Source organism: Erpetoichthys calabaricus, chromosome 3, assembly GCF_900747795.2.
Source record: "Erpetoichthys calabaricus chromosome 3, fErpCal1.3, whole genome shotgun sequence".
Lineage (NCBI taxonomy): Eukaryota > Metazoa > Chordata > Cladistia > Polypteriformes > Polypteridae > Erpetoichthys > Erpetoichthys calabaricus.
The window spans coordinates 53,221,553-53,234,987 of record NC_041396.2 but is presented as its reverse complement, the minus strand read 5'-3'; the positions used below and the strand labels follow the sequence as shown (position 1 = coordinate 53,234,987).

Here is a 13,435-nt window from a genome sequence, read left to right as displayed (position 1 = left end):
TGGAAAATCTTTTATCCGTGGCACCACTGCAAGAGAATCACCTCTTTCAACCCTCGCAAACATATCCAGTTTTTAATACCTGGAAAAGTTTAGGGATTAAAATGCTCAGAGATCTTTATATAGACAACATTTTTGCATCTTTTGAACAATTACATTCCAAATGTAACCTCCCAGCTACACATTTCTTTCACTATCTTTCAAATTAGAAATTTTGTTAAACAGAAACTGCCCGATTTTCCTCACCTCGTACCCTCCACCATGCTGGAAAAAATACTGCTCAATTTCGAGGAATTAAACACCATTTCCGCATTATATAAAATCTTATTAGAGTCCCTACCTTTCAAAGACCCAAGAGGATATTGGGAAGAAGATCTGTTAATCAATATATCAGAAAAGGAGTGGAAGGTAGCATTGCAGAGAATTCACTCGAGCTCCATATGCGCAAAGCATAGAATTATTCAACTAAAAATTATATATCGAGCTCATCTGTCTCGCTTAAAACTGTCCAAAATGTTTCCAGGGCAAGATCCAACCTGCGAACACTGCAACCAAGCTCCTGCCTCACTGGGTCAAATGTTTTTTGGCCTGCACCAAACTAACATCATTTTGGACCAAAATTTTTAAGTGCCTTTCAGACAGCCTTGGGGTCACAATCCCTCCTAACCCATTAACAGCTGTGTTTGGTGTTCTTCCAGACAGACTTGAAGTGGAAAAGGACAAGCAAACGGTGATTGCATTCACTACACTTTTGGCATGCAGACTTATTTTGTTAAATTGGAAGAATCCGAACTCTCCTCTGATAAGTCAGTGGGAAACCGATGTTTTATACTGTATTATTTGAAATTGGAAAAAATCAAATTCTCAGTTAGAGGATCTGTACAGAATTTTTTTAAAACCTGGCAGGATCTAATCAATATTATTTTAGATTAAGAGAAATAACTATTACCGCATTTATTTCCCTTCTCCATTTTTTATTTACCTATATATATTTCTTCCTTTCTTTTGTTTATTGTTGCCTTATTAAAAAGCCCTAAGCAATTCTCCTTTGGCTAAGCTCTCCTTCTCAAGGGTGGGGTTTGATTTGTCTTCAATTCTTTTTTGTTATAAATTAATCTATTTGTATGGAATTATATACAATAAAATTAATAAATAAAATTAAAAAAAAAAAAAAAAAAAATTCCTATGGTGGTAAATGTGGCCAGACTATAAAATGAAAGGTTTATAAATAACAAGGGGCCAAAAAAATTATTTTCTTTTTTAAACATGAACAGCAGTCACTAGTCAAACATCATCATTTATTTGTTTTATTGACCATCTTACAGTACAGTGTCATGAGAAGCCACAGCCTATACTGATTGCATCAGCAAGAAAAAAGAAAACCAACCCTAAGCACTTCAGGAAATGAAAAGCAAATTTGGAGGTGTTTTGTCAACCTGATACCAAAACTGTCAAATATCTTGTGTATATATCAAATACAGATACACTTATCTATATATAAAGGAGAGTTGGGATCCGAGAGACTGTCTGTGTGTTTGTGGAGGGATGGAGGAGTCACGTGATCATCTCCCCTCCCATTCACCTCATTTCATTCACTTCATTTCGCTCCGAGCTGAGCTCCGCAGCTGACGCGGTCTTGCTGTTCTTGATTTGCTTTTCACATGGCCAACTATACGTTGCATGCTCAAGAGTAAGCTCAGCACACAGCTTGGTCATATTACAACCGGAGGGGCGAACTGACAACATGGTATACAAAGAGATCTTTAACAAATAATTATTGGTATATTTTCCCTCAGTTTATTATTTTAAATTTTAAAGCAGTACTTCGCCGCTCTGAAGCGCGTGTATTCTGCTAGTACTGTATATATATTTACACACACACACACACTACATACTGTTTGTATGTAAGGACTCATCTGGCACAGACACCTGTGTTTTCACTTTCTAGGGATGATTCAGTTAGAAAAAGAACACACTTCCTTTCAGTTTGTCGGAAAGATGTAGGATCAGCTTAATGTCAACTGCCTTAACACCACAAGTTTCAAATGACACAATAATAAATGTTTTTATGAGTGCTTGGTTCTCTAATACAAGCAGACATCCCCCAGTTGGTTCTGGTGCATACACAAGCACATACATATACTGTACAAGGGGCATTCTGGAAGTGCAGAGCCATCAGACTTCTTCAAGCGTTCCTGGTTTTCATATCAATGTTCCTGGTGAATACCATTATTACTTCATTTAAAAATTGTTTTTTTCTTCCATTTCCACAGGAAGTCATGGACCTGAATTTTTTCCAAGCTTTCTGCCTGCTTGGTGCTCCGTCTGCTGATAGAAAAGCTGAAGCAACGTCAAGTCAATTTATGTTGAGTCTTACTTGCAAACTTTCAGAAATGTATTTTTTTTTAGTAACTGAAGATGAAGCCTAGTTTTGCTTCTTCAGGTCTGAAGCCAAAAATCAGTCAAAAGTGTGGGCTTCAAGACCCCAGTCAAGGCCAGATGCAGCAAGTCTGTCTGCAAAACACTGTTTACCATTTTTTTTTTTAATCTCAGAAATATTTCATTGGTTAGTGATACTGCATTGTATTAATGGTAACCATGTTCAAAAGTTGTGCATAAATAAGCTTTCAGGTAGTTGAAAAAAATCTGTTCTCAGATTTTTTTCTTCCTTGAAAGACTCGGGACTTTCTGAATACTCCTCATACACATAATGCCTTTATAAAGTATGCATCCCCTTTAAAATTTTCACATTTTATTGTTATACAACATTGAATCATAGTGCATTTGTCTTTTAGACACTGATAAATAGAAAAGGCTCTTTAAGGTCAAGCTGAAAACAGATGACACGTAATATTTCAATTTATTCAGTTAACATTTAATTGAAAAATTAGCATAATGCACCCATATTTGGAAGGTACAACTTGTGGTAAGTCAGTATACTGACTAACCTACACAATATCAATAAAAGAACACTAGAAGTAAATATGTGAAAAACTGATTGTTAAACACAAGTCAGGGAATGGATATGGAAAACATGCAAGTCACTAAATATCCCTTGGAGTACAGCTAAATCAACCTTTTAAGAAATGGAAAGACTATGGCACAGCTGTAAATCCATCAAAAGCAGGCCACCCAAAAAAACTGAGTGATTATGTAATAACAAGACTACTGAGGAAGAACACCAAGAGGCCTATGATCAGTCTGAAGGATTTACAAGTTACTGTGACTCAAAAAGGAGAGATTGCGCCTGCAACAATTGTTGCCCAGGTGCTTCACCAATGGCATCTTTATGGTTTGACAAGACCAAAAGTGAGCCTTCTGCCATCAGACTAAACAACATGTTTGAACATTATCAAAAACATACCACTCCCGTCGTGTAGCATGGTTGGATACTGTGGGGATACACTTCTACAATTTGAGAGGGTATAATGAATACAGTAAAATAGAATCACTATAATTTATAGGATTTCCTTTTATCATGGGAGAAGATTTGTTTTTCAGAAAGACAGAGATCCAAAGCATAAAGCCAAGGTTACACAGACATTTCTTAAAAATCACAACATTAATGTCCTGGTGTGGCCAGGAAATATTGTACATGCATAATGTAAACATTGTTTCCCACCCAAACATCCCTGTTCCAGTTCCATACAAGCCAAAACAGAGTATAGTAAATCCAATAATTCATTAGATACCTGTAAGATGGAGGAACAAGATCTGGAGGCAGGGAGAGTGGAAGAGGTTGTCCACTTTTAGCCATGTCAACCAGATGCATAGCTAACACAAACTCCTCAGCCTTTAACTTTCCATCTTTGTCAACATCAGCCAGGTTCCTAGGTTCAGAGCATAAAAACCATCAATCAATATGTTTATTTTTTTATGAAAAAATATCAAAATAGCGAACTGGACTAAGTAGGTTATAAACGTCAAAAATTCACTGACAACAATTTAATCTCTCAATATTTACAGATAGACTGTTCAAAATGACAATCCAATTAATGCTTAAAAATATTAATAATATGAGAAAGCTTAAGCTTTGAGATTTAAGTGCATTTTGTTTTGATATCTATTGTCCCTGTCATTGCATGAAAGAGGATTAACCTCTTTAGTGTTGCATTACAAAAAAAAAAAAAAACATGTAAAAAGCATTACTTTTTTTGGAATGAAAAATTACATTTCTATTAAATCTCAAAGGTATAATAATGACACAAATAATAATAGTAATGATGAACAAAAAAAAATAGTATGAAATAAAATATAAAAATAAGAATGATAGTAATAATAGTACTACTAATGATGCCAAAACGGGATATAATCTCAAAATGACTCCTTTGTGAGGTAAATCTTAAAGCATGGTGAAAGACACAATCCAACGTCATAGTCGGACAATAATAGTAATAGTGTTTCTTTTTGGATTTTCTTTCCAGATTTATTAGTTTTTGAACAGCACGCTGCACAGGCATATGTTGGATTCTGTTTTGTTTTCTGTTGAGGGTATATAATTAATAAAATTTCAACTAATAAGACACTCTGGATTGATCCACGATGTGCTGGGTTGACCGAGTCCCTCTTTAGCGGTACTGTGGACTATGGATGTGCAGCAATGACTTGTTCTACAAGCTGGCATGTAAAGTTTGCATGAGATACAGTTTCACCAGCTTTTTGTTTGTAAAAGATGAATACATTCCACATGCACTATTCCACCACATCATTGAGGTATGGTGAAGTGGCAGTGAAAGGAGTGCATCAAAGAAAGCTGAGATCCAGGCCTGGACGCAGTTTGCAGCACCACTTCAGTAAACAAAAGCAGCAAAGAAACCAGTACATCTGCATTGCCACACCAGGAGGTTTGCCCATTTGCTAGAGCTGACCAGTGTTGAACACATCTGCTGCACCAAAGAATAGCACAGCACTTAACATCCCAGTTGTGCCACCTGCCAGTGCAGCACACAACATCCCTGATGTGCCATCTGACAACACAGCACTCCCAAGCCTTGCTAATGTGCCCTCAACACCCACTGCAAGACTGAAGTGGGAAAGAAGACCACTTAGCCATATCGACAAGTTTGTGCACTGCTACAAGGAGTTGGAAGTGGCCATTGGAGACAGTGACTTTGAATATCATTTTTTGGTATTTCATTTGTTGCCTCCGCATAACAGGAAAGAAAGTAAATTCTTGATCCGCACGATCTATGCCACCCATCGTGCTATTGTAGTCGACCACAGCACAAGGCTTCGTAACCTGCTTGTTGCCTTTTGCCTGTACAGTCACTGTAGCTACATTATGTACGGTGCTATGAAGACCAATGTCTTTCTTTTCTTTCCATCTGAGCGCAAGCACTTTACCCTTTTGCCAAGCTACTACTGCAACTCACTAATTTAGCTCAGCCAAAGTCTTCAGGCATGCCACGACAGTTGGGACGCACAGTTCCATACGCGTCAGTCTTTCTTTGCAGCAAGATGCCAAATAGCTCTGGTGAAGTATACAAATTATCTATGGTTACACAGTAACCTTGATCCAGCAGAGCATCTATCAAAGTCAGCACCAATGACATAGCAACACCGTACTGATTGTATTTTGGATCAAACATTGTCCCTTTCTCTGTGTACAAAACCGAATTCCAAATCTATCACATTTTAGATTCACAACGCTCATAAAACTTTATGCCAAATCTTACTCTTTTTGATATAAAGTATCTATCTATCTATCTATAATGTACTGTATCCATGACTATCCTTATAAGCCATGAGACTTTCATCTATGCTGACATCACAGTCCAGATTGTAAATCCTCCAAAATTTTGCTACAATGGCCTGGTATATCTCCCACATTTTCTTCAGTTTAGGTCCTGAATGGGTATTCTCATCAAAGTCTTCATTGTTGGTAAGGTGCAGTTTAGTTCATAATTAGTGAAAACCTATACTCAGACGTAATTTCTCCAAAGAAGGGCACCACTGACAGCACTTTTAAAGCCTGAGTGATTCTCGTTTCTAACACTTACGCAGGATGCATCTGTACAGTTGTCCGAGTGACACTTGGGACTAATGCTTTTAGCATTGTTTTCGCAGCCCAAGTAACACTCGGGTCTAATGCTCAGAAGGTTAATTTGGAATCCATAAGGATGAAACAATTGCTTGTGCTTAATATTTTTTCACAAGTAATTAATTTTTTAGATTGTACTAAATAATCAAAAACAATATTATTGAGAAAAATTGCCCAACAGAAAAAAAAAGATGTAGCCATCTTATAATTTTTGTGAGGGTACACCTGCCAATTGGAATGATTTTTAGATCTTGTTCTGAGGAGAAGAATAAAGCACATGAATGCTAAATTACCAAAAAATTGTAAAATTGATATCAGTGTTTTTTTCATTTTCTTACTTTCATGTAAGCTATAACTCAAAACAATCAAAATACATCAGCTGCATTTACTTTGCAAATTTAACCTGTAAAAGGGTTAACACTAATATTTTATATTCAAAACACTATTATATGAACTACAGTATTTGTGAACTTTCTGCTGTATTCCTCAACTTTCGCTAAACAAAAAAAAAACATTGCCTACATACTTTCCAACCATATGGCCCAAAAGATAATTGATAGACTAGAAACATGTTGTCTGATTATTTCCCACAACAAATTCTTTATAACAGTCAGAAAGCCTTCTAAACCAGCCTATACTAAATATAAAAAAAAAAAAAAAAAAAAAATCACACACACAAAAGTATCAACTATTTTTTCTAAAAAGCCTTGTGAGGCTGCTCTCTATAAAAAAAAAAAAAAAAAAAAAAAAAAAATCACAAAAAAAGCTATTTTATCATTGATTAACAATAATCTGATTCACAACTGAAACTGTTATTTAATGTTGGAAAAGAATATACTGTATTACAAATTTACAAAAAAACAGACACTGTTAATAATGTTTTTCAAAACAAATTTCAAAGCTTCATTACTATAAACATTTTTCAATGCAGAATTAAAGGATAAAATACTTTTTTAGATCAAGAATCTTTTAAGAATGGGCTTTTCCTATCAAATATAAAGTGCAAATAATGGAACAAGTAGATAACATTGTGTTATATTTTGTGATATGTTTGTATTTGTATTTAGTCTTTCTGTAAACTACAATATACTAAACTAGCATGACAAAGTATTTTCACTATACAAAAATTTATAATGTGTTTCAATAATGCATGCCTGGAAGTTTTTGCCACAAAAAGAATTAAAGAAGTAAAGAAGTACCTTGCATTTAATTACACTGTATTTAGCTATACTTGTTCTTAATGGAATTAAACATTTAGAATACCATTACTGATACAAAGGTAAACAAGAGTTATGTCTTTGTTGAAAACAGTTTTTGTAAAAATAGAATAATTTTAATTCAATTAAACTAATATGATAAATACTCATCTATAATGTGTCCCATTTTCTAATATGTGGGAACTAAACTGAATGAGGAAAAGTATTAACTAGCCTAGTAAATGATTACACACTAAACCTTTAAAATATAGTCTTGTGATCAATCAAGAAAACAAAAATAAATTTAGAATTTGATTAGAACTATAAATTGCTATATTGTATAATAGAAACAATTTTTAACCATATAATAATAATGCAATAAGTTTAGTATTTAATATCAATTTAATTGTTGATTATTGTAGACCTGGCATTACTTTAACTAAAGCATTTGGTTTTAAATATTGATTAAATAAATATAAAGTAAAGGAAATTAACTCAAAGCTGCCTGCTACAAGAGCTATATCCTCGCATACGGTAGTCTATAACATGAATTTAAAATACAGCTTTATAAAATAAAACTATTGAAACTAGAATCTGCTCTAAAGAATGAAGTTGCTAACATTGTTCCCTGTGCCTAACCTTACTCTTCATATTAAAGGACTTCAACGGACAGACTAAAATGAATAAAACCTACCAGATTGTAGCCAGCTGGGTCTGGGTAAGATTTGACATCAGAAGAGCATTCCTGGCTTGTGAGCCTTATGGAGTAAAAACAATATGACAGAAATAAATGAGGTATTATCTCATTGAGAAGAAATTTATTTTGTTATAAAGAAAATCTAATAATCACAGATCTGTATATAATTTACAACACATCACATGCCTTTATAAAAATATGAAAATGTTCAAATAAGTAAAAATATTTATACAATATTCCCTCGCTTAGGTGCATGTCTCAGATAAAAGGATCTTTTAGAATGGCAAATGAAAAATGACCTTTTCTTAAACAATCTGAACAAATCTGAAAAGCTGTTGCTTATTGAACATTTTGTATTGCTTAAAACCAAAGTAAAAGAAGAGAGAACTTGCATTACAGCGTTATTGACATTTTTTATTCTCATGTTTTAAAACTATTCACAGCCAACACATACCGATAACTGCATGACAGTTTCTTTTACAGTATATCTATAGTTAGAGGCTGCATTTAATGCATGATGTTGTATTTACTATCTGCATTTGTATTCCCTGTATTTTGTTAGCACTGTACATGTCTGTGAGAGACATACAAGTAAGAATTTAACTGAATTATGTACACATGAAAATACATCTGAACTTTAAATAAAATACAAAGATGCATTTGAAGCTCTGTATTCAGCCACAATAAAAATGACAAAGTGTCAGTCACTTGCACCTGTAAATTTATCAAGTCTCTTTAAGAAACTTGAGCCAGAAGGCTGAGATTACATGCTCCTCAAAAAACATGAACACGTCTTTACAAGAACAATACACTATCAGGAGTCTGATAAGCAAGTTCTAGATAAATCAACAGGAGACATCAGCAGCGGGAAAAAGGTACATTTATAGATGAAATGCTGGGATTGTGCAGGACCAATATTAAAACAAAAAGTAAGGTGCAGGTTTAAATGTATTTCATGCATAGAGTACAGATGAACTATAACACTGGTGATACAAGGTGCTTTAAATCTTAACCTGTGCTGCCTGTAGAACAGAGACAATAGTCTGATCTCCTGAACTATAAAAGGGTAGCTTAACATTTCACAGAAGGCTAGACTAACTGTGCTAGTTCAGAGTATCTTTAAGTGGTTCTGAAACAAAGGTTGCTAGAGGCAACAGTGGCTACATTACTTTTAGGATGAATAGCACCCCTGCTCAGTGTTATTTAATGCACTCAGTTTAGATTGTTTTTTCTTTATAGGTTATTGCAGTGTATTCAAAACTATTCAGCCGCAACTTCTGATTATGGAATTTACAGACCGGATTGTTAATCTAACTCTCATTAAAAAAAAATTCAGCACAGAAGTCTTACAAGGTCATGTGTTCTCTCCCCAATATTGAAGCAACTTCTCACCTCTTACCTATAGGCATTCCACAATGGAAGAAGACCAAGAACTCAGATTTCAAGGTACTACTTCTCGTTGATAACTGTACCAAACACATACAGTGGAACCTCGGGTCACGAACGTCTCGTAACATGTACAAATCGGGTTACCACCAAAAAGTTCGCCAAAGCTTTGCATCTGTTCACAACCACACACTCGGGTGACGAACAAGCCAGTTTCCTTTCCCTTCCGGTTCGTACGCGCCGGTGACTCGCATGTGTTCAGTCTCTCCCTGTACAGTACATTGTTCTCAGTCAGATGTGCATTGCGCAGAGGGACTTTGTGGTATAGCGGGTCCATAGCTCACATCAAGGGGCCAGTTTTAAATAAATAATCACCGCGCTTGCAGCTTAGCGAGGGGGGCGTGGTGGTTGACTGGCTGAAGCAGTTCCAGGGGAATTCGTGGTGTGGGCGTTTCTCACCTAAGGCACAGGTGGGAAACCGTCCACATCCGCAATTGGTCCCGGGGCTGCTGATTGCTACAGCTGCCACGTCCTTTTCATAAATAGAAGCGCAAGGCGGCTAAAGGGAGGGAAAATAAAAGAAAGGCGGAGGTTGCGGAGTGAGGAAGTAAGCAGGAAGCAGTGTGGAAAGAACCGGTGTGAGCGAGTGCGTGCTCGCAGGCAGGCAGCTGGACAGTGAGCCCAAGCAGGGGTGTTTGGCCGACACTCGGTGGGGGAGAAGGAAGCGGTCGCTCCAGCTGAGCGATCAAGGAGTTGGAGTGACCAGAAGAAGAATGACGGCTGGCCGCATAAGGCCGAGAAGGCAGCGGCAGTCGTGAGGCTTGGGCAGCGAATTCCCTGACGTTGGCGTCCTGGTTGCCAGGGAAACCAAGTCTCGGTTTGGAGAGTGTGCGACCGAAGCCAGGGATTGGGAGGCCTCCAGACCAGAAGGAAGAAGGAAGGACAGCTGCAGGTAGAGTGGCTCCCCTGTTGAGAAGCCTGGATAGGGAGAAGCAGGGGGGTCACCAGTTAAAGAATGCACCAGGCTTGTTTTTAAAAAGACTGCTTCCAGCATTGTTTTAACCTCATATTTAATGAAGACTTTTTTCTATTGGATTTTAACCTCCACTTCTGTTTTTATGGGTTTATTTATTTATTGAAGGATTCTGAAAGCAGTGCACTTTATTTAATTTGGACTTTGTTTTTGATTGTTGTTTTGTTGAATTTCATAAAAGCACTTGGCACTTTTTGCACCACCCCTTGCTCCACTGTAGTGCCTCACTGTCGTGCTCATCGGTAACATTACCAACGGTGACGGGTTTAAGGGCTCCCGGAAGAGAGATGAGAGCATGCAGCAAACCCAAATCATCACAGACTTTACCTCAAAACTGTAATCTCCTCGCCACCCAGTTCCTCCTCACTTCCTTCATGCCAAAACTCGACTCATGAAAGGTTAGTTTTCTTGGTTGTTTATGGTAAGTTTTTGTATAAATTAAGGATTTTTCAAATGTTCATTTTTTTCCCTGTGCTTAAAACTCATTGAAAAAAAGTGTTTACAGCGAGCTGTCCGTAAGGCTATAGCGTGAACTCCTGCAATGTTACTTTCTTGGTTGTTTTTGTATAAATTACGGATTTTTCAAATGTTTATTTTTTTCCCTGTGCTTAAAACTCATTAAAAAAAAAGGGTTTGCGGTGAGCGGCTCGTAAGGCTATAGCGTGAACTCTTGCAATGTTAGTTTTCTCTGTTCAAGGTTTTCTCAGTGTTATTCAATTTTTTACATTTAGTTTACTATTACACAGTGCATTCTATGGTATAATTAACTATTTTTGTGCTTAAAAATGTTAAAAAAATATATATATTTACATACAGTTTGTATGGTCCGGAACGGATTAATTGTGTTTACATACAATCTTATGGGGGAAATTACATCGAGTCACGACCAAATAGGGTTGCGACCAGAGTTTTGGAATGAATTATGGTCGTGACCCGAGGTTCCACTGTATGTGAACTTATTTCTGTGTGCACTAAAGATCACTGTATGATAAGGCCAAAAGGAGATCATAATTGCAAACAGTGAGATATATCCCATAGTTTTCCAAATTGGACATTTTCAAATACTTAGCAAAATGTTATTATCTTGAGCAGAAGATTAGAGAAGATGGAGATCAATGCTGATTCTAATAGGTTGTGACCTAATACAAATTTTGCAAGCCCAACTCTCCTAACACAAGGACCCAATAGCACACAGGAGTGGCTTCAGAACTCATACTCTAATAGTATGCTTAGCAAGATGCAACAGGGTACATGGTCATATAAGCTTCTCCACATCCACAAAGCACATGTAGGCAAAGGATTAGTCTATAGTTCCAATGCAAGGATGGAACCCTCCTCTTGACTTTGACACTGATCTACAAAGGTGTAGGTTATCAAGGAGTTCTCTCTTGGGAATTAAAACAAATGAGGTACACCACCCAAATCTACTAATACCAAGAAAATGCTCTCACTGTACACACCACATAAAGCTAAAACTCCCCTACGATATCCAGTGGTTTCATCTTTTATAGTCTATTCTTGGTCAGTTGACAACTCATCACCTCTCTCTGTACTTGGGTAAATCAGATGAGACAATATGATTACAAAGTTGATTACTGATCTTTAGCCCAAGGTACATGGAAACTAGGTGCACTTGCTAGCAGACTTGCGTTCAAGTACAGTTATTTGTTACATTCAATCCATGATTAGTACAGTAATCCAATAATAATTCACAGGTAGAATACAGAACAAGTAGACCATTAATTCCATTCATTCTTTTACAGGTATCTTAATCATTGCCCACGTGAGTATTAAAGTCCCCGCTAGGCGTCAGATATATACATGCAATCAATAGTAAAGTTTTCCTCTCTGGAGATCAAAGTCACATTCAGGAGATCTTCGCATCCACCAGAACAAACTTCAGTTATATGACCACCAGCATGAGTACTTGTGAGACTCCACAGATCCACAAATGGTCTCTCCCACAGGGTAACTCCAGAAAGGCAGATACAGACCACCCATAAACAAAAACTTTGGTTTGAGAGCCAATGTACAAGTTCTTGCTCCTGAAAGTTAACTTCCATGAACTAAGAGCCAGTTTCCATTGCAATAGTCTAATATGCCTGAGTTTACTATTGCCTGTCATTCAACTCACAATGGCCTTCATCATGTGGGTAGTGAGCCAACACAGTGGCTCCGCATTTTTGTTTGGGCCAAAAGACATTCACCAGCAAAAACCACACCTATGCCTGATTCTCTCAGATTTAATGAGAGTATTAACAAGGTTCAAATTATGGATCAAGGGGCGGCACGGTGGCGCAGTGGGTAGCGCTGCTGCCTCGCAGTTGGGAGATCTGGGGACCTGGGTTCGATTCCCGGGTCCTCCCTGCGTGGAGTTTGCATGTTCTCCCCGTGTCTGCGTGGGTTTCCTCCGGGCGCTCCGGTTTCCTCCCACATTCCAAAGACATGCAGGTTAGGTGGATTGGCGATTCTAAATTGGCCCTAGTGTGTGCTTGGTGTGTTTGTGTGTGTCCTGCGGTGGGTTGGCACCCTGCCCAGGATTGGTTCCTGCCTTGTGCCCTGTGTTGGCTGGGATTGGCTCCAGCAGACCCCCGTGACCCTGTGTTCGGATTCAGCGGGTTGGACAATGGATGGATGGATGGATGGATGAAATTATGGATCATACTTTACCTGAGCCCTCCCTAGAGACCAATCTATCACAAGGTTCACAGATTCATTGACAGCATAGCTCTAAATATTACTGATACACACAAGCTTCCCCCCATGTGAAAGTTTCAATGCCAGGTTGGGCCAAGCATCATTTTCTAAAGTGGTTAGAGTATTATGGCTTTGGGCTGCTTCGTTAATATTTAGCCTGAGAAAAATGTTTTTCAGTATACTATGAATTTCACAGTAAATCACAGAATACCCGAGTAGAAATTAATGTTAAAACTGAATCTGAACTAAAAATAAATCCTGCAATTATCGTCCAAAATACAAGCAAATACACATTAGATTGGTTTAAAAAAACCCACAAACATGTTTTGAACCAGTGGACTTGAAGTAGGAAACAAATAAATCAAACCCAAACACAAAGGTACAGTAAA

General features: G+C 37.3%; 2 protein-coding genes across 5 annotated transcripts in view; one reads left to right on the top strand and one right to left on the bottom strand.

The window, feature by feature from the left end:
• The window catches only part of LOC114648035 (intersectin-2-like), a 277,957-nt gene that overhangs the window by 146,668 nt on the left and 117,854 nt on the right, over positions 1–13,435 (bottom strand). For all 4 annotated transcript variants that reach the window (XM_051925602.1, XM_028796817.2, XM_051925601.1 and 1 more), the window contains exons 9-10: positions 7,928–7,991; positions 3,690–3,827 (exon numbers count right to left, since the gene is read on the bottom strand). In XM_051925602.1, coding sequence (XP_051781562.1) covers positions 3,690–3,827; positions 7,928–7,991 — 202 coding nt within the window. The remainder of the gene's footprint in view (positions 1–3,689; positions 3,828–7,927; positions 7,992–13,435) is intronic.
• fam228a (family with sequence similarity 228 member A) overlaps positions 1–13,435 on the top strand; it is a 218,345-nt gene that overhangs the window by 170,575 nt on the left and 34,335 nt on the right. The window lies entirely within an intron of this gene.